Source organism: Hylobates moloch, unplaced genomic scaffold (assembly GCF_009828535.3).
Source record: "Hylobates moloch isolate HMO894 unplaced genomic scaffold, HMol_V3 SCAFFOLD_12, whole genome shotgun sequence".
Classification (NCBI taxonomy): Eukaryota; Metazoa; Chordata; class Mammalia; order Primates; family Hylobatidae; genus Hylobates; species Hylobates moloch.
Window position 1 is genome coordinate 94,573,769 of NW_026652287.1, and position 27,376 is coordinate 94,601,144.

Here is a 27,376-nt window from a genome sequence, read left to right on the forward strand (position 1 = left end):
GCCCAGGAGATCCTTGCAAGAGCTCTACTGGCTCAGGAACTGGCCTCCCCACCACCTCTCAGACCCCGTGTCCCAGGACTCGACTCCCGGCTCACACTGCCCCAGCCACACAGCCTCCTTGCTGTGCCTCAAACACAACAGGCACACTGCTTTATCAAGGAGTCCATGCATGCTGTTTTCCTGCCCTGGAATGTTCCTCCCTTAGATGGCTGCACAGCTTACTTCCCAGGTCTTTTCTCAATGTTTCCCCTGACAAGAGCTTTCTTTGAGTGTCCTGTTTAAAACTTCTTCCCTCTACCTCCACCTTGGGCCTCCCCAGCCCTCTTGTCTATTTCTCAGCATTGCACTTATCTGCATCTAACATATTATATATTTTATGTATAGGTCTGGCTTGTCTGCCTTGCCCTACCAGAATACACATTCCACAAGGGTAGGGATTTTTGTTTTGTTCCCTGAGATGCCTAGCACATAGTAGGTGCTCAATACACATTTACTGAATGAATGTACTGAATTAGGCTGAAAGCCCAATCATTTTAAGTACAATCCACATCAGTACTGCTCATGAATGGACTCTGGCCTGACGTGCCACATAGCCTGCTCCTGACTTGGTGGAAGGGTGGGCAATGAAGAGACAATTATCCAACCCAAAGAGCTAAAAGGAGCCCGTTCTTAAATTCAGTGCCATGAAAGGTGCCTGAGTGACTCCTTTTCCATACCACATGTTGTGGAGACATAGTTACCACTAACCTCAATGCTACTCAACCTCAAGGTGTGGTCCTGGGTGAAGGGGACTCCTTGGGCCAGGACATTAGCGGAGGCAAAGAGCAGCCTACCTTTTTGTCTTCTCTGCCCAAAGTGCTCATCAACAAAACCTGCCTGGAGGCATCTCTGTTTTCCCTGGTGAAGCTCCACCTATCCACAAAAGGGCTCTTTTCTCACACTGACCTTCTCATACTCCCCTTCTATGAAACCTCACCAGAGCTACCAATGAAAGGCACACGGGTTCAATTCTCCAAGCGGTCTCACGCAGCAAAGGGTGAACTCTGAACCTGCCTACAGAATGACTGGCAGGAGTGAGCTATTCTAAGCATCTCAGTGTCTGCTGGATGGTGAGGAAACAAGCGCAACAAGGCTGCACGAGGTCAAACAGCAAAAACAGTGCAGCAGTGAGATGGACCCTTTCCAAAGAGGAGCCTGTGCTACAGAAGGTACAATGTCTGCCAGCTCTAAACTCATCCTCATGCTAAGTCCCTTGTGGGTTAGACTGGTGGTGGAGAAATGGGGATGACAAACAATGGAAAAGCCATAAGCATGTGACTTTTGTAAAATTCTAGGGCACTTAAAGGGTGCCATTCTGTTCTGAAATTCTACGAAGGGACTAAAATCACTGCAAGATTGCTTCCAAAAAGCAAATAAAACCTCACTGAGAGATGGTACTATAATTTCTTGAGTTTGCGTCATTCTGTTTTCTGTAGTTAGAAAAAAGGTGATGGATTTGGGTTACAAAGGCAGTGTTCCACTATAAAAACCTGCTGGTTGCCATGACAATTAACATTCCTGTTCCTCCCTCTTCTGCAGCATCCTTCTTCCATCTGAGTCAAATCAAAGAACCTAGCTATGATGCCCATGATTTAGTATTTCCTCGGCACAAGGATATAAATATATACACACATATACAAAATACACGTCAAAGGCTAATCACAGGTGAAACAAAGCCTTGGAAAATTGATACCATCTGTCCTCTCCCAACAATGTCCTACAAACAACAAGAGACATCCCTGCAGGAGGGTCCAAGCAGGAAGGGAGGGTGGGCCAGGAAGGCTTAACAGCCAACACCTAGTCCTCCGGTCTAGAGTCTCTCAGGGTGGACTCTGGGGGAGTTCTTCCTTGCGGGGGTGCCCATGAGAAGCCAGGGCCCCATGGAGAACTGTCCCTGCCACTCTGCACCGTCATTATCTGTCTGCGGGTCTGTCCTCCCCAGCCTGAGCTCCTTGAGGGCAGTGCCCACATGTGACTGATCTCAGGGCCTTGCACAGTGCTGGGCACACCGTGAAGCACCAAGGGTGATGGAGGGTACTCTGGGGTAAAGCAGCCTCCCCTTGTGTTTTCTACTGAGACCTCAAGATCAGGCCTAGCCTGCTTCTAACTGGCCCTGTCGGAGAAGAAAGCCAGGGGAGAATTCTAGATCAAAGCTCTGAGGTGTGAGCTCGGGACACCTACAGCACAGTGCTGCCATGAGCTCCCATCCCTGGGGTCAAAAGTCTTGATCACCAACCTTTCCCCAGACCTGCAGCAAAATTAAGAATAACTTAGAAAATAATAGCATGAATGTGATTTATCTTCTTCTCAGGACAAAGGCTGATCATTCAAATTTTGAATAAGGTTCAAATGGAGACCCTGCTATTTGACTATCATTATCACTCTGTTTAAATTTATTTTAAATAAAAGTTGTATATGCCCACTTAACATTTAATTGCAAAACATGCTTGTTTTACAAAAGATATGAAGATACAGGCCAGGCATGGTGGCTCATGCCTGTAATCCCAACACTTTGGGAGGCTGTGGCAGGCGGATCACTTGAGGTCAGGAGTCCGAGACCAGCCTGGCCAACATGGCGAAACCCTGTCTCTACAAAAAATACAAAAATTAGCTGGGCATGGTGGCAGGCTCCTGCAGTCCCAGCTACTCGGGAGGCTGAGACATGAACCCAGGAGGTGGAGGTTGCAGTGAGCCAAGATTGTGTCACTGCACTCCAGCCTGGGTGACAGAGCAAGAGTCTGTCTCAAAAAAAAAAAAAAAAAAAATACAAAGATACAGAAAAGGCAGAGGAGGAAAATAAAACCCCTATCATTCCATGACCTGGAGGTGGCTCGGGCCTACATTTGGGTTTTTAGAGGCCATCCTTGCAGATGTCTGGGCGGTTCTGCCTACTGGTTAGGGGCACAGGCTCTGGAATGCAGAGCTACCTGGGTTCAGGTTCTAGCCTTTTCACTTAGTGGGATGATCCTGGACAAGTCGCTTAACCCCTGTTTGAGCCTCACTTCTTCTTTCCTAACAGGAGGATAGTTGTGTCTCTTTCTTGGCACCGCGCGAGAGCTGTTTTAACCCAGGTGAAGGCTTTGTCACTCCTACCCATTTATGCTAGCTTCATTAATATTCTATTTGCATGTGGCACTTTTTAAACAAAAATGGTATTTTCTGTGTCTATCTTGTAAACGTTTTGTTGTTGTTCTTTTGTTTTGTTTTTGAGGCACAGTCTCGCTCTGTCACCCAGGCTGGAGTGCAGTGGCACCATACTGGCCCACTGCAATCTCCGCCTCCCGGGTTCAAGCGATTCTCATGCCTTTCTTGGCTTTCTGAGTTGCTGGGATTACAGGCTCCCGCCACCACACCCAGCTAATTTTTGTATTTTTAGTAGAGACAGGGTTTCACCATATTTTGCCAGGCTGGTCTCAAACTCCTGACCTCAAGTGATCTGCCCACCTCCCAGAGTGCTGGGATCCCTCCCAAAGTGCTGGGATTAAATGCGTGAGTCACGGTGCCCGGCATAAATGTTTTCAATCAACATAAAAGCATAATCACTTGACATGTCAATAGATATATTTTTATAACATTGATGGTTTTACTTCTGAAACAAGAGCTCACTTTAGACCAGTTCTTCCTCATCTTTTTAAAAGGTTGTCTGCCACAACTGAGAATCATTCCAAAGAAAGCTATGGAAACTCTCCCTGGAAATATGCATGTATGCATACACACACATCGAATCCACAAAGCCTAGGGGATATGGGCTGACTTGTGTACTCTTAAAAATTCATATTGAAATCCTAACCCCCAGTACCTCACAATGTAACTGTATTTCAAGATAGGGACTTTAAAGAGGTAATTAGGCTGAAATGAGATCATTAGGGTGGGCCCTAATGCCATTTGACAGATGACCTTATAAGAAGAGAAAATGTGGACACAGACATGTAGAGGGAAAATGATGTGAAGACAGGAGAAAGACAGCCACCTACAAGCCCAGGAGGGAGGCCTGGAACAGCTCTTTCCCTCCTGGTTCTCAGAAGAAACCAGCTCTGCCAACACCTTGATCTCAGACTTCCAGTCTCCAGAATTGCATGAAAATAAATGTATTGTTTAAGCCATCCAGTCTGGGATACTTTGTTAGACAGCAAATTATCACATTAGGTTAAGATAACACTGGCCCTAATCTCATGTAGTATATATAGTGGTGTTTAATGTATAACCTTTTCTATTCTGAAGTAACAAAACAACATTTAAACAGTAACAGGATTACAAACTAACCTACTTTCTAACTGTGGAAACTGACACTCCAAACTTTTCATATGCTGCAGTAGTAACATGAAAAAACAGGTAAGTTCAGAAAAACAGATGAGGTGTGGGATTTCAGCCTTCTTCATCTCTGTCTATAGATGCATTACTCTTAAAAGTATATTGACACTACTCATGAATAAAAAGGAATGAACTCCTGTTATATGCAACAACATGGAATTGCAAAAGCATTATGCTAAATGAAAGAAGCCACACTCAAAAAGGCTGCGTATCATATGATTCCATTTATACTGCATTATGAAAAAGCAAAACTGTAAGGACAGAAATGAGATCAGTAACTGTCAGGTGCTAGGCAAAGACAGGGCTGACTATAAAGAGGCAAAAGAGGACTTTCCGGGATGACAGAAATATTCTACATCTTAGTTGAATGTGGGTTGTAAGACTGTATGTGTTCTTCGTAATTCACAGGACTGTGCACTTAAAGCAGGAAATTTTACTGTATGTAAATTTACCTCAATAAATATTGACACATTTGCTTTATTAGGCATTAACAAGAATAGAGATGTAAAATTATTGACTAGGTACAAAAACTGCCTAATAGCAAATTCAGAATAACTTTATATTTGCTTTCGGGTAAAATTAAAATACACAAACTATATACGAGTACCATTCAACACCTACACAGACAATCTATCAGCATCATAAAAATTTTCTATTACAGATATTAAAATGTGGCCTGAAAAAATCACTACTGTAAGTACAGTAGTGATTACAGTACTTGAGAAAGCTCTTTAAGAATGGATGTCAAAGTTGAAGAAATTCTTTTTCCTTTGCCCCAGCAATGTCACTTCCTGGTATCTCCCCTTAAGAAACTCTCCCACGAGTACAGAGACTGTCCCAGAATCAACCTACCTGTTCACCATTAGAAGAATGGCTGTAAACACACTCTGGTTTTATTCATATAGCAAAATAACATACAGCAGTAAAATATGAAAATGAAGTAGGATAAATTATCAACATACCACATTAGAAAACTGTAATTACAAGGCCGGGCATGGTGGCTCACACCTGTAATTCCAACACTTTGGGAAGCTGAGGCAGGCAGATCACTTGAGGTCAGGAGTTGAAGATAAGCCTGGCCAACAGGGTGAAACGCCATCTCTACTAAAAATGCAAAATTTCGCTGGGCGTGGTGGTGCGCACCTGTGGTCCCCGCTACTTGGGAGGCTGAGGCAGGAGAATCACTTGAACCTGAAAGGTGGAAGATGCAGTGGGCCGAGATTGCACCATTGCACTGCAGCCTGGACAACAGAGTGAGACTGTCTCAAAAAAGAAAAGAAAGAAAAAAGAACAGAAAAGAAAAATTGTAATTACAAGAGATGCCATGTATATAGAACTGTAACCCAAGAATACATATATTTAATTAAATACATGTAATACAATAAATTGTTTCTGGATTCATCCAGTGTGTGAAAACACACGAAGGAATGATACACAGCTTCAGGTTATGGAGGCCTCTGAGGAAGCAGGAAGAGAGAAAGGCATCTAGATCGCTGTTTATGGGACCACTTATTTCTTAAAAACAAGTGACAGAAATTTGATGCAAACATGGCAAAATGTCAACATTCACTAAATCTAGGAGGTAGATATATGGGTATCATAGTTTTAAAATTTTTTTCCATGTTTGAAGCACTTAATAATTCAATTTGTCTGCTTACTATTTAATCACAGAGCCACTTGGTTAATGACTACGGTTTTCTCCAGGCACCAAACATTTGCCCCTCTTTGTGAAACAGTTGTTGTTTCTGATGGGTCATTTCATTACCTTATAATTTTGGAATCTGATGTCACTGCATTTACTTCTACATTAACTTCAACCTTAAATTAAATTAACAACCACAGCAATCATAAACTTAGGAAAATTAAAATCCACTGAGAAGTTAATAAGCTTGCTGCCCTAGAAAAATATCCAGGCTCATTTTAGGCTGTTGTGTAAATAAACTAAGAAGCAATTATTTTAAAGAACTATTTACTAACAATTCGCTGAATGAGTTACTAACAAGTAACTGTGATTTCTGAAATATCCAAAGTATCAGGAAGCATTAACATAATCTTTGTATTCAGATTTGGTATTCTTTGTTTTTCAATAGTATATATATATATATATATATATATATTTATGCGTCCAAAATAGTGCTGGGGGAGTGGGAGAGACCCTGTATTACAATCCAGTGGGGACTGAAGGGATTTTGACTTTGGCTATAGGGATGTGAATGGCTGTTTATTGTTTATTTCAGTATCAAATGGGCAGTAAGACTTAATTCATTCATGCACCCCGTCATAACAAGCAGAGAGCTTTGGTAGGGTGCTGAAACTCGACTCCAGTTGCACTTTGTTTTTTGTTTTGGTCGTTGTTTTAATTCAGAGTCTCACTCTCTTGCCCAGGCTGGAGTGCAATGGTGCGATCTCAGCTCACTGCAACCGCCATCTCCCGGGTTCAAACGATTCTCCCTACCTCAGCATCCCAAGTAGCTGGGATTACAGGTGCCCGCCATCACGCCCAGCTAATGTTTTGTATTTTTAGTAGAGATAAGGTTTCACTGCGTTGGCCAGGCTGGTCTCGAACTCCTGACCTCAGGCGATCCACCCGGCTGGGCCTCCCAAAGTGCTGGGATTACAGGCATGAGCCACTGTGCCCGGCCTGGTATATGTATTATTCTTATTTATCTATCTGTTACCATTCTAATTACCCCAACATGCAACAAATTATTTAAAAAATGAGGATTGGGAAGGATCAACATTTAATTTAAAGAAAGCCACAAGAATGCAAGACTATTTCTTCCATTTCCTATTTGGCCAAAAAAACAAAAGTTAAAAAAAAAAAAAGTCTGTTGGAATGGTAGGCTCACTTTGCAAAACTGTCCTTAAACAGCAACAAGTCTCAAGACCTCTCATTTTAAGTCTTTCTTTAAAAATAAGGGCTTCATTTGAGCCCTGAGTACTTCAAAAACTTTCTTGGTATTAGATCATTTTAAACAGCCAGAGCACTAGGCAAATTTCTCAATAGTTGAACTTAATATGCTCCCACCTACCCAAACAATAAAGCATTTCTAGGCGGTAGAAACAGATGCTGATTTTGTATAAGTAAGTGTCCCTACTGCTCCCCAGGTAGGGCATAAATGAGCCACCTGAATGAAAGAGACTCACTTTAATTTTGGTGCCCACATGCCTAAGAGACACCAATTCTGTGAAGGCCTCTAAATTGCCCAGCACACGAGGTAAGCTTTGGCTGGCTTTATGCAACAAATAGTACTTGATAATTTGCTTAAGTCAGGAGGCTTTTACAAGCATGGTGCCTTTCCCAGATGAAAGCACGTGCAATCAGCATATTCATTCCACCCTTAATATGCTCTTGAATCAGGTTATAAAATGTTAAGTGTTAGTTTCTGGGTGCAGCCCAGTTTTAACCTCCTTCTGTGTCAGATGCAGAGATACAAGGCAGATGGACCATTCAATAATTAACAGAAGTGCATCTAGTGATATTTAGGAAGGCACAGGAGTAACATACAAATAAGAAGCCAATAAGGAAACAGATCGTTACCTACAAATCAGAAATCTTGTTATATTAGCTATCCTAACATAAGTGGCAAACCAACTTAAATTTCCCAGTACAAATCCCAGCACAAGGATGTTAAATACGTCTATTAAATAGGGGGAATGTGCAGGCTTGAAAGCGGTCTGGAGCTAACAAAGCCGAAGCAGTAGTCCTGTGCCCTGCAGAACACAAAGTTAGGTTGGGTTTCTGCTCTTCCATCTCCCGAGCTGGGATGGTGTGTCACAAATTACTTGAGGTGGCAACAGTGGTTTGGGAAGCAACAATACACATCCTTTGTACTATAACAATTTTTGCAAACTGTAGAAGGGCAGGATTTTATAACATTAAGTCAAACTTGATGAGAGGTAACACTTAGTTCAAAAGAGAATTAAACGCAAAATTTTAAAACACACACAAAATTTTGCTATCTTTTCCTTTCTGTCTTTTGGTCTTTCCTTACTGTAAATAATACTGGAGTACTGGAGTTATATGCCTGTTTTTGTGTGTGTATGTGGGTTTTTTTTTTTTTTTTTTTTGAGACAGAGTCTGGCTCTGTTGCCCAGGCTGGAGTGCAGTGGCATGATCTTGGCTCACTGCAACCTCCACCTCCCAGCTTCAAGCAATTCTCCTGTCTCAGCCTTCTGAGTAGCCGGGATTACAGGTGCCCGTCACCATGCTCAGCTAATTTTTTTGTATTTTTAGTAGGTACGGGGTTTCACCATGTTGGTCAGGATGGTCTTGAACTCCTGACTTCAAGTGATCCACCTGCCTCAGCCTCCCAAAGTGCTGGGATTACAGGTGTAAGCCACTGCACCTGGCCTCAAAATGCTCATTTCAAATCCCTGGGGGAGAGAGGATGGGAAGGGAGGAGGAAGAGGCTATCAATCCAGAATAAGTGTGGCAGAATTACAACCTTCTGAGTTCAACAGATTTAAAACCCATGGAAAAAGTAGACATTTATGAAAACAAAACTTGATACATATGAACAGCGGTATATTTTTAAAGACAGGTACAATGCAAAAAGTTGCCCTGGGATAACTGTACAGACATCTGAAAAGTAACTGAATAATTCTAACTCATTCAAAGATTCAAATATACAAAAATAAAAATCATAAAATATATTAGGAGAACATGGGCATGTGGGCTTTTAAAAAAATCTCAAAGTACAAAGGCCATTCTAAGAATGATACAAACCTATAAACCAAAACATTTGTAGATTTCTTCATGGCAAAATACGGTTGGTATTTACTCAGTGCTTGCTATCCACCAGCTCTATGCTCAGCACGCACAAGACATATAATTCAGGGCAACAGGCAGAATTCTAAGATGATTCCCACGATGGTACCCTCCCACAAGCAAGACTTTCGAACACGATGGAATTTCACTTCTATGGCTACATTATGTTACACGGAGAAATAAAGGAATTTTGTAGACATAATTAAGGCCTCTAATCCGCTGATTTTAATTAATCAAAAGGGAGAGTGCCTAGGTGGGCCTAAACTAACCAGGTGAACTCTCTAAAAGAAGATCTAGAAGTAAAAGACAAAATGCAACAAAGATGCTGTCCCACTGGCCTTGAAGAAACAAACTGTCACGCTATGCAACATGCCCTGTGGCAGAAAACAGTGAACAGCCTCTGGCGGCTGAGGGTCTCAGGTCTAGGGTTGCAAGAACCCTAATCCTGTAAATACCCAGTGAGCTTGGGAAAGGATCCCAAGCTTAAGAAGAGATTGCAGTCCTGGTTGACACCTTGATTTCAGGCTGATGACACTCTTGGCAGAGGATGCAGTTAAGCTGCACCTGGACTCCAGGCCTATGGAAACTCTGAGATAATTAAATGGGTATTGTTTTTTGAAGTTGCTTAGTTTATGGTACTTTGTTACACAACAGTAAAAAAAAAAAAAAAGAGAGTCAGGAATGACAAGCTGGGAAAAATGTACTTGCAAAGCAATTAATTTAATTAGTAGAAAACCAATACAAATCTATGTAAAAGACCAACAGCCAACAGATAAATGGCGAGAACATACACATAAACAGCTCATGAACACAGACAAATGTCTTTTTAGACTATGAAAATATGATCTATTGTACTATAGTTACATAAGATGCAATCATTGGGAGAAGCTGGGTGAGGGGTACATGGGACATCTCTGTACTATTTTGTGCAAATTTCTGTAGATCTGTAATTATTTCAAAATAAAAATTTAAAAAATATGACCAACCTCATCCATACCAGGAAAAACATACATTGAAATGGGCTAGGAGTTTTCACCTATCAGACTGGCAAGGATCAAAACAGTTGAAAACATGCTGTGTCCGAAGCGATGTGGGTAAAGGCATGTTCACACATTAATGATAGTTATACAAACTTTACCAGTGTTGTTCAGTGCTGCATCCTTAGCTCCCAGTGTTCAACACAGAGTAGGTGCAGTGTTCAGCTTGGTAATATCATAATTTAAAATGCACATGCCCTTTGGCTGAGCAATTCGACGCTTATGAATTTAGCCTGCCAACATATTCCTCACACGTGCAAAAATAAGTAACCACCAAAGACTGGAAGCAATATACTTGTCCTTTAATAAGAAAATGGTTAAATAAATGATGGTATAGCCATACATGGGGATCTTGTGCAGCAATTAAAACAAGGCAAATTAATCTGAATTGATATGGATCAAGAGTAGAATATGCTTTCCAGCTTCTCAAGTCCCACAGTACAATTTCACAACACACACACATTCACTCATTCAGTCAATATTTACAAAGCTCCAACTATGTCCAATGCTCCATGCCTAGATAAAAAGAACACAACTATCTCCATGAGAGAGGATGGGGCAGGTACCCACAGGCACAGAGGGAGGCATGGGAGTCCACAAAGAAAGGAGACCTGAGTTCAAGGACCAAGAGTGGGTGAAAAGCAAAGGTCAGATGAGAGACTCTGGGTGTCTAAGAAGCTGGGCTTCTGTCCTATTGAAGAATTTGAAGCAAAACATTGACAAGACACTACGCAAAATATACACTCAATGTAAAAATAAAAGAGTGATCCAGCTGGAGAAGGTCATAATCTGGGGACCATCTCTGATGTCACTAGAGGTGTCTTAAGGTATCTCAACTTGAGCACTTAAGCTGAGCCACGTGGGACATGCTCTTTCCCCCATACCTGAATATGTGCTCATATTAAAAACATGAGGACAGCAAGAGGTCCTCTTGCACCATGACATCTTACGGGGTGGATTCAAAGGAGACATTTGCCACCTCTTCCTCCTCTGGCGAAATATCTATAAGCACCCCTCCCAGGCATCTTCACATGCATCCCTCGACCATATCCTTTCACCCATTCTGCACTCAACAGGTAGGATGGAATGGAAGCAGCACACTCTTCCTTGCATTTCTTCCATCTTCCTTCCTGTCTTCCATGCTTTCTAGTGGGGCTTTCAGGCACTTTGCCTGATGCCAATACATACAGCCTGAACAGCTCTTACTGAATGGGCTTCATATTGTCAGATAAATTAAATCTATGCCAACCAGTGATTCAGCTGCAAATAGAGGCCACCTGTTCCAATTAGTGAGATTAAAATAGTACCCTGCTGACTATCTGAAGCCAAGTTCAGGCTTTGTGGATGATCACAACATCTTGACAAAGACAGAGAAAAGGGACTTTTGGCCCCAACACAGAATTGAACACACTGGAGTAAATATATTTAGGTGCTGAAGCACAGCTTTCACTAAAGGCATTCTTTATTTTTGGAAAAGTGCTTATACTGAAACTTCTGTGCAAGGCTGCAGCTCAAAGCACCATTTAATTTCCTTCCATTACAACAAGCCTACATACACATCTTAATTAGGTTCAACTTTACTTCAGAAAAACATGTAACTCAAATTTCTTCTCCACCCACTATCTGTCCTTGCCTGAAATTCCCAAAGAATTCATATTTTCTGGATGTTCCTCTCTTCGGCCTATGGTTCTCCATTACCTCAGTTTCTCCCAGGTCATAGTTGTCACAAGACTAAAGAGGAAATAATACAGAGAGAAGCAAGCTCAGCTCATTTCCAAGCTCCTTCAAGTATTTCCACCTAGATGAGACTGCCTGCGACTTATCAGATTGGGCTTCTGTTCATCCCAGTAACAATCGTTTATATTGAACTAAATCAATTGATGAGGCTGAGTGTGGTGGCTCACTCCTATAATCCCAGCATTTTGGGAGGGTGAGGCAGGTGGATCACTTGAGGCCAGGAGTTTGAGACCAGCTTGGCCAAAATGGCGAAACCCCATCTCTACCAAAAATACAAAAAAATTAGCCGGCATGGTGGTGGGCACCTGTAGTTCCAGCTACTGGGGAGGCTGAGGCAGGAGAATTGCTTGAACCCGGGAGACGGAGGCTGCAGTGAGCCAAGACTGCACCACTACACTGCAGCCTGGGCAACAGAACGAGACTCTATCTCATAAATAAATAAGTAAATAAATAAATTGATGAGTACCTCATTTGGTACACAAGGATTTAAGATAGATTACAGGAAACACATATATGTAAACACACACACACACACATTGAAACCAGGCCAGAAAAAAATATAAATTAGAAAAGGAAGCCAAAATCAAGAGGTAAGGAAAAAAAAAAGAAAGAAAAGAAAAAGAAACAGGCTATAAAAATCTCACTCGATTCAGCTGAAATTTGGATCTGGGTTCCTGTTGGTCAAAATAAAAAAGGAAAAAACACTAACTCAAATTTTCACAACCCACGAGTGGGAAAAATGTTTCTAAGCATCTTCTAGACCATGGGTCTAAAGATAAATATCTCATGAAGGAACGAAAGGAGATGATACATTAAGACCAGGGTTTTCCTAGATGATTCTGAATTATTTTAGGTGACATAAGACAAAAGCATTAAATAACACAGAATCACAGTGAGCGAGTTATTTCCTTTTCAATCCTCAATCCAATTCAGTTGATTCAGTCCAGGGAAAATCTCTGGTGCTAAAAACTTTCTAACATTGCTCCAACACTTGCTAACTAGTTTTGTTGAGACAGGGTCTGGCCATCACCCAGGTTGGAGTGCACTGGCGCAATCAAGGCTCATTGCAGCCTCACCCCTCCCACCTCACCCCCCCCAGGGCTCAGGTGATCCTCCCACCTCAGCCTCCTGAGTAGCTGAGAGCATATGTATGCATCACCACGTCCAGCTAATTTTTGTATTTTTTGTAGAGATGGGGTTTGGCCATGTTGCTCAGGCTGGTCTCAAACTCCTGGGCTTAAGCTATCCACCCACCTTGGCCTCCCATAGTGCTGGGAATACAGGCGTGAGCCACCACATCCAGTGCTAATCTACTTCTTAATCTGGTGCTGGGAGGCCTCAAACTCAGAAACTATATAGCTAGAATAGTGACACTGATACTTTGAAAATAAATTTAAGTTTTAAGGAGATAACTGATTTAGATATATCAAGCAAATAACAGTGCAGGTGGTATGAGGCAGTGTGTCGTAGATGTGGGAATGACTGAACTTTGGGAAACTGCGGTAGACCACAAATGACTCAAAGTCAGAACAACAAATGCTGTAATGGGTTTCCCAACACCGCTTCTAATGGCTGCTCACGAAGCCGCTAAGTGAAAGAGCTGACATTCAAGTTTCACTCCAGAGTCCATTTCCTGATGCTTCACTCTGTTGCTCAAATCCAGAGGTAAGCTTAAGAGAGCGATGCTGGGGGCAATGAGGAAAAGACAGATGATCGACATTTAAAAAGTAAACCATTGGGGCCAGGTGCAGTGGCTCATGCCTGTAATCCCAGCACTTTGGGAGGCTGAGGCAGGCAGATCACCTGAGGTCAGGAGTTCGAGACCAGCCTGGTCAACATGGTGAAACCCTGTCTCTACTAAAACTACAAAAATTAGCTGGGCGTGATGGTATGTGCCTGTAATCCCAGCTACTCAGGAGGCTGAGGCAGGAGAATTGCTTGAACCTGGGAGGTAGAGGTTGCAGTGAGCCAACATGGCGCCACTGCACTCCAGCCTGGGCAACAGACCCAGACCCTGTCTCAACAAGAAAAGAAAAGAAAAGAAGTAAACCACTGGGTGCCTGGGTAGGGTGGGGGATTGAGGGAGCAGCTCAAGCATCTGGTTTGTTGACTGGCTGTATGGGAAAAGCATAATATTAACCAGGAATAGAAGGGCGGTCGAAAGAATGAATTTGATATACAGACTTTGAGGTGCCTGTGGAACAAGAGGTAGGTGGAAATGTCTTGCTGGATACAGTAAAAGCCACATTTTACTCCCGGGCTGGGCTCTCAAATCGGCGTGTAAGGCAGAAGTCACACGGGCTTTTTCTAGGGGGACGCTTCACTGGGGATTGCACCAGACATGCTGTCTCTCCACAGGCCGTCGGACTCAAGTCCTATCTTTCCCCTAGTGTTGGAGCAGATAATTGTTTCTTTGGTCAAGGACTAGATGAAGTTTTAGCCTTGGGTTTAGGGGTTGCATTATATTGTATGCAAATTTTACATACTGAAAACACTTGGTGCTAGAAGAGACTCTTAAGGCGAGACTCACAGAACGGAGAGCTTTGGAGACCAGGGCAGACTCGGGTTGAATTCTAGGTCAAACGCACATATGATGAGCTCCATGGCTCATGCATCTGGCATACTTTTTTCCCCAATATCCCACCCCAACAAGTGGAAGGTCAGGACATGGAGGAACTCTTCATTTTGCAAAACTTTATACTGAAAAAATGAAGACACTAAGAGGAACCACAAAAAAATATATATTTTTAAGTAGCAACAATCCAGTGCAGCTAAGTAGTTTGATACATGAATTGTCACCCCTCTTTTCCCCAGTGGCCCCCAAAAACCTGTAAATACATTCAGAAGAAGAATGGCCTAACATCGTGTCATTCAAACTCACTTTTTTAACCTAGAAAAGTCACAAAAACTTAAATCTGTTCATACCTACTGAAAATAATTTTAAATTCTCATTCCACCCCATAACTTAGCAATTAATTTGATATTTAAAAATTATGTAAAGCAATCCTTTTTAAAGACAGAAGATGGTATAACGGTTAGTCCCAATCAGTCTGTATTAATTACATAATTTTACTAGTTACAGTCTGGCTGGTGTCATTTTCTGCTTCTGCAAATGGAATGGTCTGGAGTTAATATTGTCTAAATTCCCTTCCAGTTCTACCATGGCAAAACCTTGAGTCTAACTTTCCAACCCTCTGCCTTCGTACCTTTAATCCAGTCAAGCCAGGGTTCCACTGGGAGTTCTGGTGTGGGCACCAGGCTATGTTTTCTAGCTGCTTTAAACTGCCCTTTGTAATGTTTTTAGTTGGCACAGTCTCCTCGAATGCTTTTAAGACCTGAGGAAGATACAGGTTTACAATCAGTCATTTAAAATGTGGCTTCCTCAGGGGACCGGCACTAAACGGGATGCATTTCAGGAAGCAAATCCTTGAAAAGATCTGGTCTCTGGAGAGAACTCAAAGTGTTGGAAATCACACCCACGGTCTCTGCTCAATTGCAGCTCCTGCAATGGCCAGAGAGTTACACCACTGTTACATACTGTTAGTATTATTCCTCTCCCATCTGAACATTAACTGAGCATTTCGCAGGTGCTGGCACTCAACAGTGTTTACACGTACTACACCGTTTAATTCTCACAACAGTCCTCCAAGGAAAGTATTGTGACAACCCTTTTAAAAACCTAATTTTGGTACCATGCGGCAGAGTACACTATAGAAAGTCAACCGGGCCGGGCACAGTGCCTCATGCCTGTAATCGCAGCACTTTGGGAGGCCGAGGCGGGCGGATCACGAGGTCAGGAGATCGAGACCATCCTGGCCAACATAGTGAAACCCCGTCTCTACTAAAATACAAAAAAAATCAGCTGGGCGTGGTGGCGTGCACCTGTAGTCCCAGCTACTTGGGAAGCTCAGACAGGGGAATCACTTGAACCTGGGCAGCAGAGGTTGCAGTGAGCCGAGATTGCACCACTGCCCTCCAGCCTGGCGAAAGAGCAAGACTCTGTCTAAAAAAAAAAAAGAAAGTCAACCGAGGCAGATAACTCCAAGACTGGCACTCTTAACCACTCCAGTGCACTCCCCCAAAGTGTGATGTTCTGCAGGGGACACAAGAAGGCATGGTTTAATATTACAAGAGCCTTCACAGAAAGATCACCAGGTAGGTGACTGATGACATGGCTCAAAAGAAGGTGTGAACCCACAGGCCAGTCATGAGGATCTACTGAGGAGACACGTTTGCAGGCATGTCTTGAACTCAGTGGTCACAGGGAAGCACCACTTTCATCTTGCTATTCAACAGTCCATCCTCAGGAGACCAAACATCAGGAGAAAACATGGTTCTTTAATGATCTTAAATCATGAGCTTGTTTGACAGCCTTTAAGACTTCAAACTACTAGCGAAATTCTCATATCCTAGGCATTAAAGTTCATGAACTATCATTCTGTATCATTCATTCACATGTTTACTGGGAATATATGACTACATGCAAAAGACTGGCAATGCGTATGTCATAAGAATTAGGGCACACAATTAGGGTAAGTGCCCAGCAGATGCTGTACACATCCATCCCCAGGCACCCAATTAGTTTAGAAAGACTGGGCTGCTCTCCAGTGTTCACCACGGAGGCAGACAGGGAAGTGGTGAAGAATCAAGCTCTGGAGTTGAGACATACACAGGTTCAAACCCTAGCTCTACTATAGTTTCCTAACAGACACAAGATCTTAGAGAAACTGTTAATCTGTCTCGGCCTCAGCCTCCCTATCTGTAAAATGGAAAAGCGGGATATTGTGGAAGATCAAGGAGATGGTGTATTTGAAGTGCTTCATGTTGCCTGGTGTACAGTAAGCACTCAGTACACATTAACTATTATTGTGACTGCATTCTTCCTTTCACCTATGTTTTTACCTCCTTACAGAGGAATAATCCACAAATATACTATGGTTTCTTTCAGGCAGCACCCCTCCCAAGTCAATGGAAGCAGTTGGCCTATGCACAAATCATATATCCTGATGTTCCCTTTCGAAGGAATGAAAAGTCCTCATTCTGATTCACAGTATGGTGATTCATGGTTCTCTTCCTTTTCTCTTGTCACCCTCCTCCCCTCCACTGAAAACATGAAAACACAATTAAGAAACCGCAGGGCTGAAAGCTGCAGACTCTTCTAAGTCAAGCTGTGGGCATTTTCCAAGTAAGACTAGGTTGATTTCTGACCTTAGCAGCAGCCCTGGAAATTCAGGCAGAGGGTCTGAAGCAAAACACACCCTGAGATCCAACTTGGTAGCAGCTGTCTTGGTGCTCTCTACAGCGGATGTGACAGGCGGGTGAGCTGGTGGTGGCTGGCAATTCCTTCTCCTCTAAAGGAAGAGCCTGCAACAAAGTACAGCTCGAAAAACACACACCGTATCACTTTGCTCACCCTAAATGTAAGAAAAACCTGGCTTGAGACACTCACCATTATTCATTCTCTTTAACGAGCTCTTTCAAATAAAACAAATCACAGGTGAAAACGGTATCTGTGTACACTACTCAGCTTACCACTTCACTGGGTCAGTGTCCTCCAGGACAGAGGTCAGTTTCCACTCCCCCTATTTCCTGCCCAGGGAGTAAGCATGTGATCATCAACTCACTACATCACTGCCCAACCAGTTCCACTGCGAGAAGGGCTACAGCATCCTCTTCTTCACTGCCTTTGGTCATTACTCATCATGTAATTGTAGATGGATTTCCAAACCACAGAACACTTGAAGATAGACTACAGGTGGCACTCACGCTCGACACAAGTTTTACTTCAGATGTTAGAGGTTTCTGCATGTATTATCATACATATAAGACAGCGGTATGGTCTGGAGCCACAAGTATAAATGAGATACACCCACCAGATATTAAGCTTTCACAGAGACCAGAGTGTTTCATTTACCATTGTATTCCTGATGCCTAGATCAGCAGCCAGCACACAGAAGGTGCTCAGTATTTTTTGAATAATTGAAGCATCTTGCTCTCAAAGTGCCAATGTCTATAGTTTATAAATACATGTAAGCATTAAACATATAAACAGTCAATGTGATGAGAAACATGACACAAGGAGGCACAAAATGCTAGCAATGCTAGAAAAGTCTATACTTTTCACAAAATTAGCAGCCTTTCCATTTCTAAGCTCACAAACCCCTCTTTCATATAGTACAGGTACCCTATTCAAAATGCTTGGAACCAGAAGTGTTTCAGGTTTCAGATTTTGGAATTTGTTTTGTTTTGTTTTGGAGATGGAGTCTCGCTCTGTTGCCCAGGCTAGAGTGCAATGGCACAATCTTGGCTCACTGCAACCTCTGCCTCCCAGGTTCAAGCGATTCTCCTGCCTCAGCCTCCCTAGTAGCTGGGATTACAGGCACCCGCCACCATGCCCAGCTAATTTTTTTGTATTTTTAGTAGAGACCGGATTTTACCATGTTGGCCAAGCTGGTCTCAAACTCCTGAACTCAAGTGATCTACCCACCTGGGCCTCCCAAAGTCTTGGGATTACAGGCATGAGCCATCAGGCCCGGCCTAGGAATCTTCGTATTATACTTACTGGTTGAGCATTCCAAATAGAAATATCTGAAATCAGCAATGCTCCTGTAAGCATCTCCTTTGAGCGTCATGTTGACGCTCAAAAAGTTTTGGATTTTGGAGCATTTTGGGTTTTGGGTTTTGGATTGAGATGCTCGGCCTATAGTAAAAGTGGTTACCATCTATTGATCTCTTATTGTGCACCTGGCATGGAGTTAAACATTTTATAGACATTACTGAATTTATTCCTCAAAACACCCCTATTATGTAGAAGTGGGAACTAAGGCTTAGAGTGATCACAGGATCCAAGACTGCACTGGTAGCAAACAGCACTGGTACAAGATCTGTATTCTGGGCACTATCCTAATGCAAATGGTTCAGTAAGGAAAATAATGTGGTTCTTGCACGCAGGATGGAACAGAAGTTGGTGAAGGTCATAAGTGACTAAGGTGGGGGATGATTGGGAGATATGGAAGAAACCAATTCCAGAGAAATGTCAGAGAAAGGTGCGGCGGTATTGCTAATAGGTTAGAGAGATGGGGGAGGGCAGGCACTCAAGATGACTAGCAGTTCTGATTAGTAGTGGCACCAACAAAATAGAAAAAAATTATTAACCTGACATATAGACAAATACAGCTTTTTCACCCAATGAGAGAACATAAACTAAAAAAAAATTTTTGAAATAGCTAATATTTGAGTGCACAAATTTTTTTTTTTTTTTTTTGAGACGAAGTCTCACTCTTGTCCCCCAGGCTGGAGTGCAATGGCACGATCTCAGCTCACTGCAATCTCCACCTCCTGGGTTCAAGCGATTCTCCCGCCTCAGCCTCTCGAGTAGCTGGGATTACAGGCGCCTGCCACCACGCCCGGTTAATTTTTGTATTTTTAGTAGAGACAGGGTTTCAAAATGTTGGCCAGGTTGGTCTTGAACTCCTGACCTCAGGTGATCCACCTGCCTCGGCCTCCCAAAGTCCTGGGATTACAGGCGTGAGCCACTGTGCCCAGCTTTTTTTTTTTTTTTAAAAACAAATACTTTCTTATTTAAGACACACAATCACTCCCAGAAGAGTGGAGTATTACCTCTTTTACAGATGGGAAACTGGAGGCTCAGAAAGGCTATTTAGGACCCTGTCCCAGTGGTCACCGAGTTAAGAAGCTCAAAGAGCCAGAATACAACCCACGTAGGTCCAGAGCCCCAGCTGTCCACCACTATACCCAAGTGGCTGGAGAGGGCATTTTAGAACATTTAAAATGAAAACCAACTAAAAGAAAACCTAATTCACACATCATTAATAAAAGCCAGTTACTGTATAGAAAGCAGACGGCCTGTATTCTTAAAAAGATGATAGGCTTTAACTAGGGCATGAAAAAAAAGTAGGAGTCTAATTATGGATGCTCTTTCTTTTAAAGTAGAGAGATATGTGCATCAAGTTAACAAGCACCATTTCTGAGTTTTACAAAGATGAAGTTTTAAAATGTGAATGATCCTGACTTGTCAGCTTAGCGACAATCACAGAATTCATTACTTACACTAAGGGGGGAGGGGTTATCTAGGTTAGTCCACCTGGCTATAAAAATAGATTTCTGCAATGTTGAAAGAGTACACTGCCTCATTATTATTCCAGTCTCAAAGGCTGAAATAAGCCCAGCAAGAGAGACCATGTAGTTTTCCTGTTATCTCAATAGGTATTGATTTTGAATTTAAAAAAAGACAATTCAGTAACTAAGAACTTCATCTCATGGAGTCTTAGCCCACTTCTAGGCAGAAACTCCATATCCCTGAAAGATTAATCAACTCTTCCCATGAACCCCCAGTTCTCATTAGCATTTTTAGGGGAGCTAATTCACCAAATGAGTTCATAAAAGGGTTCTTTTTAAATCCTGTACTAGTTTCCTCCCAAGGAGATGGTGACATCAAGAAATTAGCACTTGATGTCTTCCTCTCACATCACACACTTTCTAGATTCAGGAAAACATATCTTTACAGCTGCACCCAAGTGAGTTCCACAATACAGGAGCTACGATCATTTAAGGGGATGAATACTTTCTGCACAGTAAAATTGTTGCTTTCCCTTCATTACAACAGACTTATTGTAGCCTCAAGGCAGACTTGAAATTACACCAACCCTGCTTGAGAAAAGTTCTTATATGAGTTTACAAAAATTTCACTAGTTCTACCTATTCCTCGCTGTCTCAACAATAAAAACCCTAAAAGCAGATAGTTGAGAAGTTTAAACTGGGACCTCAAGAAGTCCAGCATCACCGTAGTGGAATTTGTGATTATGGTCTGCTGAAGTTCTAGCCCTTCTCCGATTTACTCTCTTCACTAGATCTGACTGGCCCAATGTGCTAATTTAGGATAATCAGCACATCTAATGTCTAACTCAGTTTTAATACACAGCTTATTTAAAAATCGGGTATCTCCATGCTAACAATACAAGGCAGCAGGTACAATAACATTGTCAGTAGAATTGTTTTATTTATGTATTTATTTATTTAAAGATGGAGTCTCGCTCTGTGCCCAGGCTGATACGATCTCGGTTCACTGCAACCTCTGCCTCCCGGATTCAAGCAATTCTCTGCCTCACCCTCCCGAGTAGCTGGGATTACAGGCGCCCACCACCACGCCCGGCTAATTTTTGTATTTTTAGTAGAGACGGGGTTTCACCATCTTGGTCAGGCTGGTCTTGAACTCCTGACCTGGTGATCCACCCATCTCGGCCTCGCAAAGTGGTGGGATTACAGGCCTGAGCCACCGCCCCCGGCCCGTCAGCAGAATTTTAAAGAAAATCAAGAAATCTCCTTCACATAAGGTTTTGACCTTTTAATAGAAAAGACTGGCGTAGACAGGGAACAGTGGCAGACGTGGCAGAAACAGTCTGCAGTTACGTTACACACTTGCTTTACCACATTCCACCTAAGCAGTTGAGGCACAAACTTTATCACCACCATTTTACAGGTTATGAAGAGTGAGTTTTGTAAAGCTGCATGAGTTTTGCCAAACCACTTAAATGAGTTGACAATGAGCCATCCATCCCGCTAAGATTACTAATCTTGTTTACACAAAGAAGATCACAGTTGTGACAAGAAAAAACAAGCTTTCACATTTTTTCAAGTCTGCAACATTAACTTTACAGAATCCTCTCAATTACAAATGCATTCGAAAATGATCTTTTCTTCATAGTTCTGTTAACTAGTATTACAGCTATGCAAGAAGAAATGTCTACCTGTGGGTAAGCACATTTCTTCAATGTTTATTCCAAATGGAGTTTCTGGTTATTTTCATAGCAAACTGTTACGAAACTTTTAAAGAAAGTGCAAAAATAAGAGAATTGTAAGGTTGAGGTGAGTGAACGAGGTATCATTCCACCAAATACATTCAATCTGTAAAAACTAAAATCATTCTTCCAAAATGATTAACAGATGCTAAAGGAAAAGGGGAAAGCGGGCAAATAAACCAGAGACTCATTGCTTCACTTCTGGGGCAATCGATTACTACTTCAAATTATGAGTGAAGACCTAAATCCTGCACAAAGAGCCGCGACACAACCCCGTCACTATTGCTACTATTTCCATCCAGTTGGTCTCTCGATCTCGGAGGTGGCAAGCCAGAATCTGAGCCCGGCTCTCCCTCCGTGAACTTTACACAGAGGCTGACACCCAAATCCCCAGTTCTCGGACAAGCGAGTAAGTAGTAGGCGGAGCAAAGAACAACTCCAGGTGCCTCCTGCCAGAACAGATGCCGGCGTGGAGGAGGTGCTTTGTTAAATGGCACTTCAATCAGCCGTGGGGAGAACGGGTTATAGAGCCTCACATCCAGCCTCGACGATTCAACAGCCAGGGAGGGCAAAGGTATTCACCGGGGTGGGCGAAGGCTTCCTCTCCCAGGAGAGACCCGCGCTTGGGCTGCGGCCTCCGTCTTTATTTTGAAGCCCTACAGGGCTCGTCTCTGCAGCAGGCTCAGAATGAGCTATTTTCGCCCACAGCCAAAATCAGCAACAGCAAATTACACTGCAAACAATGGCGAGGGCGCCTGCTCGGCTCGGCTCGAAACTCCGGCGAGGCAGCGCAAAGATTCTGACTTTTCACTTGGGCAGAGCCCGTCTGCCGCCTCCCGCGCTCAGGCTGCGCACCGCGCTCGGGCTCCGGCCACATGCCCCGAGGACCGGGAGACAAGGCGGCCGCCGGGACATTCGGCGAGGAGGGCACCGTCACACCCAGGGCGAGACCCCGGAGACCTGGAGACGCGGGGCCTCGGGTGGCGGGATTCCCTCGCGGAGCGGCGGGCGCTCCCTGGCGGGGAGGACAGCAGGAGCGCGGGCCGTCGGGGAACCGGGCGTCCCGCATAGCGCGCGGGGACCTGGGCGCCGTGTGGGGCAGGCGGACCTGGGATCCCAGAACCGCAGCCCGGGCTCCGACGCCCCCCACGCCCACCCTTTCAGCTCGTAGGATCGGGGAGGCACGGACCTCCGGCGGCGGCGGAGGCCGGCGGCGAAACGCTGGGGGAGCGTGGGTTAGCACTGAGCCGCCGCCCCAGCCCGCCTCGCCCCCGGGCCCGCGCGCACCCCCCGCCCCCCAGCCCGCGGCGCTCACCCGGCTCTTGCAGCGGTGGTGCCGGCCGGGGTCCGAGTAGGTCCGGTCCACGGTGAGCGCCGTGTCGCTGCCCGGCATCTCCGCGCTCCGGCCGCGAACTTTCCCGTCTTCTGGGGCTGCCGCGCCGCGAGCCGCCGGCCGTGCTCGGGCTCACCCCGGGAGCCGCGGGCGAGGGGGCGGCGCGGCTGCTGCAGCTGTTGCCTATGGTGCCAACACCCTCGCGGCCGCCCTGCGCCGCCGCCGCGGGGTGGGGGAGGCGGGGCAGGAGGCGAGAGTCTCCTCCCCCTTTCCTTCTCCCCGCCTCTCCCGCGCCCCGCAGCCGCCGGGACCCCCCATCCACCCCCGACCCGGGAGGCAATGTCTTCGCCTCCCTCCCTGGCTGAAACTTGATTCCACCCCCTCCCACACAGCCCTCTTTCTCCCCAAAAGATGAGCGACATCCACACTACACTATCTGTTGACTTACTTTGTATATAAAAGGTGGCTGTTACTGCAAGAAGTTGACACTTGCCTTAAATGCCTCTTTTTATGTTATTCTCCATTCAACAGGCACTTACTGGGCAGCTGCCATGTACCAGACCCTGGACTAGAGACCAGAGATTTAACGTAAAAAAATGAAATAAAATAAAAGACTCCCCCCGACCATGATTGCCCTGAGCATTGAGCACTTAAACTAAGATCCTACTGTGTTGTGTATTTTCATTTTCCATATCTGGCTCACCTTTATGTTTTTTTTGTTGTTGTTGTTGTTGTTTTTGGGACGGAGTCTCGCTCTGTCACCCAGGCTGGAGTGCAGTGGTGCGATCTCCGCTCACTGCAAGCTCCGCCTCCCGGGTTCACGCCATTCTCCTGCCTCAGCCTCCCAAGTAGCTGGGACTACAGGCGCCCGCCACCACACCCAGCTAATTTTTTTTGTATTTTTAGTAGAGATGGGGTTTCACCGTGTTAGCCAGGATGGTCTCGATCTCCCGACCTCGTGATCCACCCGCCCTAGCCTCCCAAAGTGCTGGAATTACAGGCGTGAGCCACTGTGCCCAGCTTACCTTTATGTTTTAAGCTACTTGGAAGTCAGGATATCTTTTCATTTTAGTATTCCCCATTCCCAGTGATCAGTCCCTGCCCACAAGGAATTTGGAGTCTAGAAGAGGAAGGACCATTGGTGAACAATTCAAATATCAGTAACCCCAAAATTCAGAACACCTGTTCTGGCTCTGTAGGGTGTACAGTGGGAGACTGGGCTGAAATATTTAAAGTGCAGCTGTTCCAGAGAGGACCTGGAGCCCAGTGTGACCAGCCCAGGGGGAGGGAAGGATTTCCTTCATAGGGTTCAAGGGGGACGGTAGAGCAGGCTGAAGAAAACTCTGGAGCCCCTAAAATCAGAGGTACATTTGGGAAAACCTCAAGTCATCAGTTTTGGGGAGTGTCCTCAGGAACAGGAAGACATGATGGAAAACAAGGCAGAGACCATGTAGGATCTTCGTTCAAGGGTAAAAAGCTCAGCCTTATTCTGTGGGAACTGGGCAGCTGCTGGAGATTCTTGAACAGGGAAATGATAGCATGGGAATGGAAGTTTAAGAAGAAGGTATATCTGAGGCCGGGCGCGGTGGCTCACGCTTGTAATCCCAGCACTTTGGGAGGCCGAGGCGGGCGAATCACGAGGTCAGGAGATCGAGACCACGGTGAAACCCCGTCTCTACTAAAAAATATAAAAAATTAGCCGGGCGTGGTGGCGGGCGCCTGTAGTCCCAGCTACTCGGAGAGGCTGAGGCAGGAGAATGGCGTGAACCCGGGAGGCGGAGCTTGCAGTGAGCCGAGATTGCGCCACTGCACTCCAGCCTGGGTGACAGAGCGAGACTCTGTCTCAAAAAAAAAAAAAAAAAAAAAAAAAGAAGGTATATCTGACCAGGGTATATATACCCTGAAGGTATATCAGGGTGAAGCAGCGATTAAAGATGGGCAAAACACACTGGCTTCTTAGAAGGCCACTGTAAAGACAGAATAGCCTAATTATCCTTCAGAAGGAGACTAAGTAAATAAATGATGGTACATCATCCAATAGAATATTAGGTAACTAGAATAGAAATGAGGCAGCCCTCTATGAATAGCTTTGGAAGCAAATCTAACATACATGGTTAAGTGGAAAAAAAGCAATGTGCAGGATAATATATATGGCATTCCACCATTTATGTAAAAACAATATATGTTATGTGCTTCTACATGCACGACATATATCTGGGAGGATAAACAAGAAACTAGGGAAATAGACAAGAAATTGATGCCAAGAGAGGGGAACCAGGTAGCTAGAAGGCAGAGATAGGAGAGAGATCTGATTTTCACTGGGTATACTTTTGAAACTGGAATGATTATACTGTGGGCATATATTAACTATTCAAAAAGTAAAATTTTTTTAAAAATGTTTTTTAGAGATAGGGTATCTGTTGCCCAGGCTGGGGTGCAGTGGCACAATCATAGCTCACTGCAGCCTCAAATTCTTGGTCTCAAGGGATCCTCCCACTTCAGTTTCCCAAGTAGCTAGAACTACAGATGTGTGCCACCATTTCTGGCTAATTTTAAAAATATATTTTTGTAGAGAAAGGGTTAAAACTAACTTAAGAAGAAATTGAAAGTCCCATGTAGTCCTTAAGCCATTCAAAAAATTACATCAACACTTTTAAAAATACCCATCTACCACTACCCCAACACACAATTATACCAGGCCCAGAGAGTTTTTCAGGTAAGTTCTTTGAAAGAAGAGAAGAGAAATACCAAACGCTGGGGTGTGTGTGCGTGTGTGTGTGTGTGTGTGTGCGTGTGTGTGTGTGTGTGTGTGTTGGAGGGAGATTTTAGCTAGGGTGGCTAGAGAAGTCCTCCATGATAAGGTGACCTTGAGCAGAGACTTGGGAAATGAGGAAGCCAGAAGTACAGACATCTGAAAATTTCCAGCAGACAAACAGAAAGTCAAGGGCCCTGAACATTTCGGGGTTGTTCAAGGAAGAGCAAGGAGGCCAGTGTTCACTGGAAAGAGATGAGGTCAGAGACATTTCAGAGGGCCAGATCATATATGGACTTTCATTCTATTTTAAGAACTTTAATTTTAGGCTGGGCGTGGTGGCTCGCGCCTGTAATCCCAGCACTTCAGGAGGCTGAGGTGGGCTGATCACCTGAGGTCAGCAGTTCAAGATCAGCCTGACCAACATGGAGAAACCCTGTTTCTACCAAAAATACAAAATTAGCCGGACGTGGTGGCGCATGCCTGTAATCCCAGCTACTCAGGAGTCTGAGGCAGGAGAATTGCTTGAATTCAGGAGGCAGAGGTTGTAGTGAGCCAAGATCACGCCATTGCACTCCAGCCTGGGCAACAAAAGCAAAACTCTGATTCAAAAAAAAAAAAGAAAAAAAGAAAAGAAAAAAGAAAAAAAGAACTTTAATTTTGGGGAATGTGGGAAGATTCGGAAATTTTTGAGCAAAGGAGTGGCATGATCTACCTTTTCACTTGGATAAAAAAAAAAAATTGATCTCTACCTCACAGCATAAACAAAAACTAATACCAGATAAAGGAAAAATAAAGAAAAAAAATTAGCTGGACATGGTGGCTTGCACCTGTAATCCCAGCTGTTCAGGAGGCTGAAGCAAGAGGTTCACTTGAGCCCAGGAATTCAGCCTGGGCAACAGAGCAAGACCTGTCTCTAAAAAAAGTAAAAATAAAAAAAAAAATAAAAAACAGATTAAAGACTTAAAGTGGAAAAAACACAACTTAAAATTGTCAGAAGACAATGAAAGAATATCATTATTATCATCTCAAGTAAAAAGAAAAACAGGACACAAAAAGCATAAACCACAAAGGTTTGACATAAAAAAAATTAAACTTCTGCTTATGAAAATAAACAATAAAGTAAAAAAATAAGCCACAGACTGAACTCCAGCTAAAAAAAAAAATCAATATGGACAAATTTCACAAACAATACTGAGCAACAAAAAAAGCAAGCCACAAAAAATTACTTGCAGTAAGATTCATGTAGGCTGTGTGGTAGCTCATGTCTATAATCCCAGCACTTTAGGAGGTTGAGGTGGGAGGATCACTTGAGCCCAGGAGTTCGAGACCAGCCTGGCCAATATAGTGAGACCTTGTCTCCACAAAAACAAACAAACAAACAAACAAACAGAAAACAAAAAACAAAAAAAAGATTCATGTAAAGTTTTTGTTTGGTTGTTTTGTTTGTTTGTTTTTGGTTTTGAGACAGAGTCTCACTCTGTCGCCCAGGCTGGAGTGCAGTGGCACGATCACAGCTCACTACAACCTCTGGCTCCCGAGTTAAAGTGATTCTCATGCCTCTGCCTCCTGAGTATC

General features: G+C 43.9%; 1 protein-coding gene across 8 annotated transcripts in view; it reads right to left on the minus strand.

Moving 5' to 3' along the window:
- Positions 1-27,376, minus strand: part of TMCC3 (transmembrane and coiled-coil domain family 3) — a 298,732-nt gene that overhangs the window by 60,674 nt on the left and 210,682 nt on the right. The window contains exon 1 of one of the 8 annotated variants that reach the window (XM_032170917.2): positions 23,029-23,243. The exons of 6 other annotated variants lie outside the window; for them this stretch is intronic. In XM_032170917.2, coding sequence (XP_032026808.1) covers positions 23,029-23,106 — 78 coding nt within the window. In that variant the 5' untranslated portion in view covers positions 23,107-23,243. Of the gene's footprint in view, positions 1-5,312; positions 5,329-23,028; positions 23,244-27,376 lie in introns of those variants that run through there. One more of the 8 variants, XM_058425992.1, reaches the window with a different exon arrangement.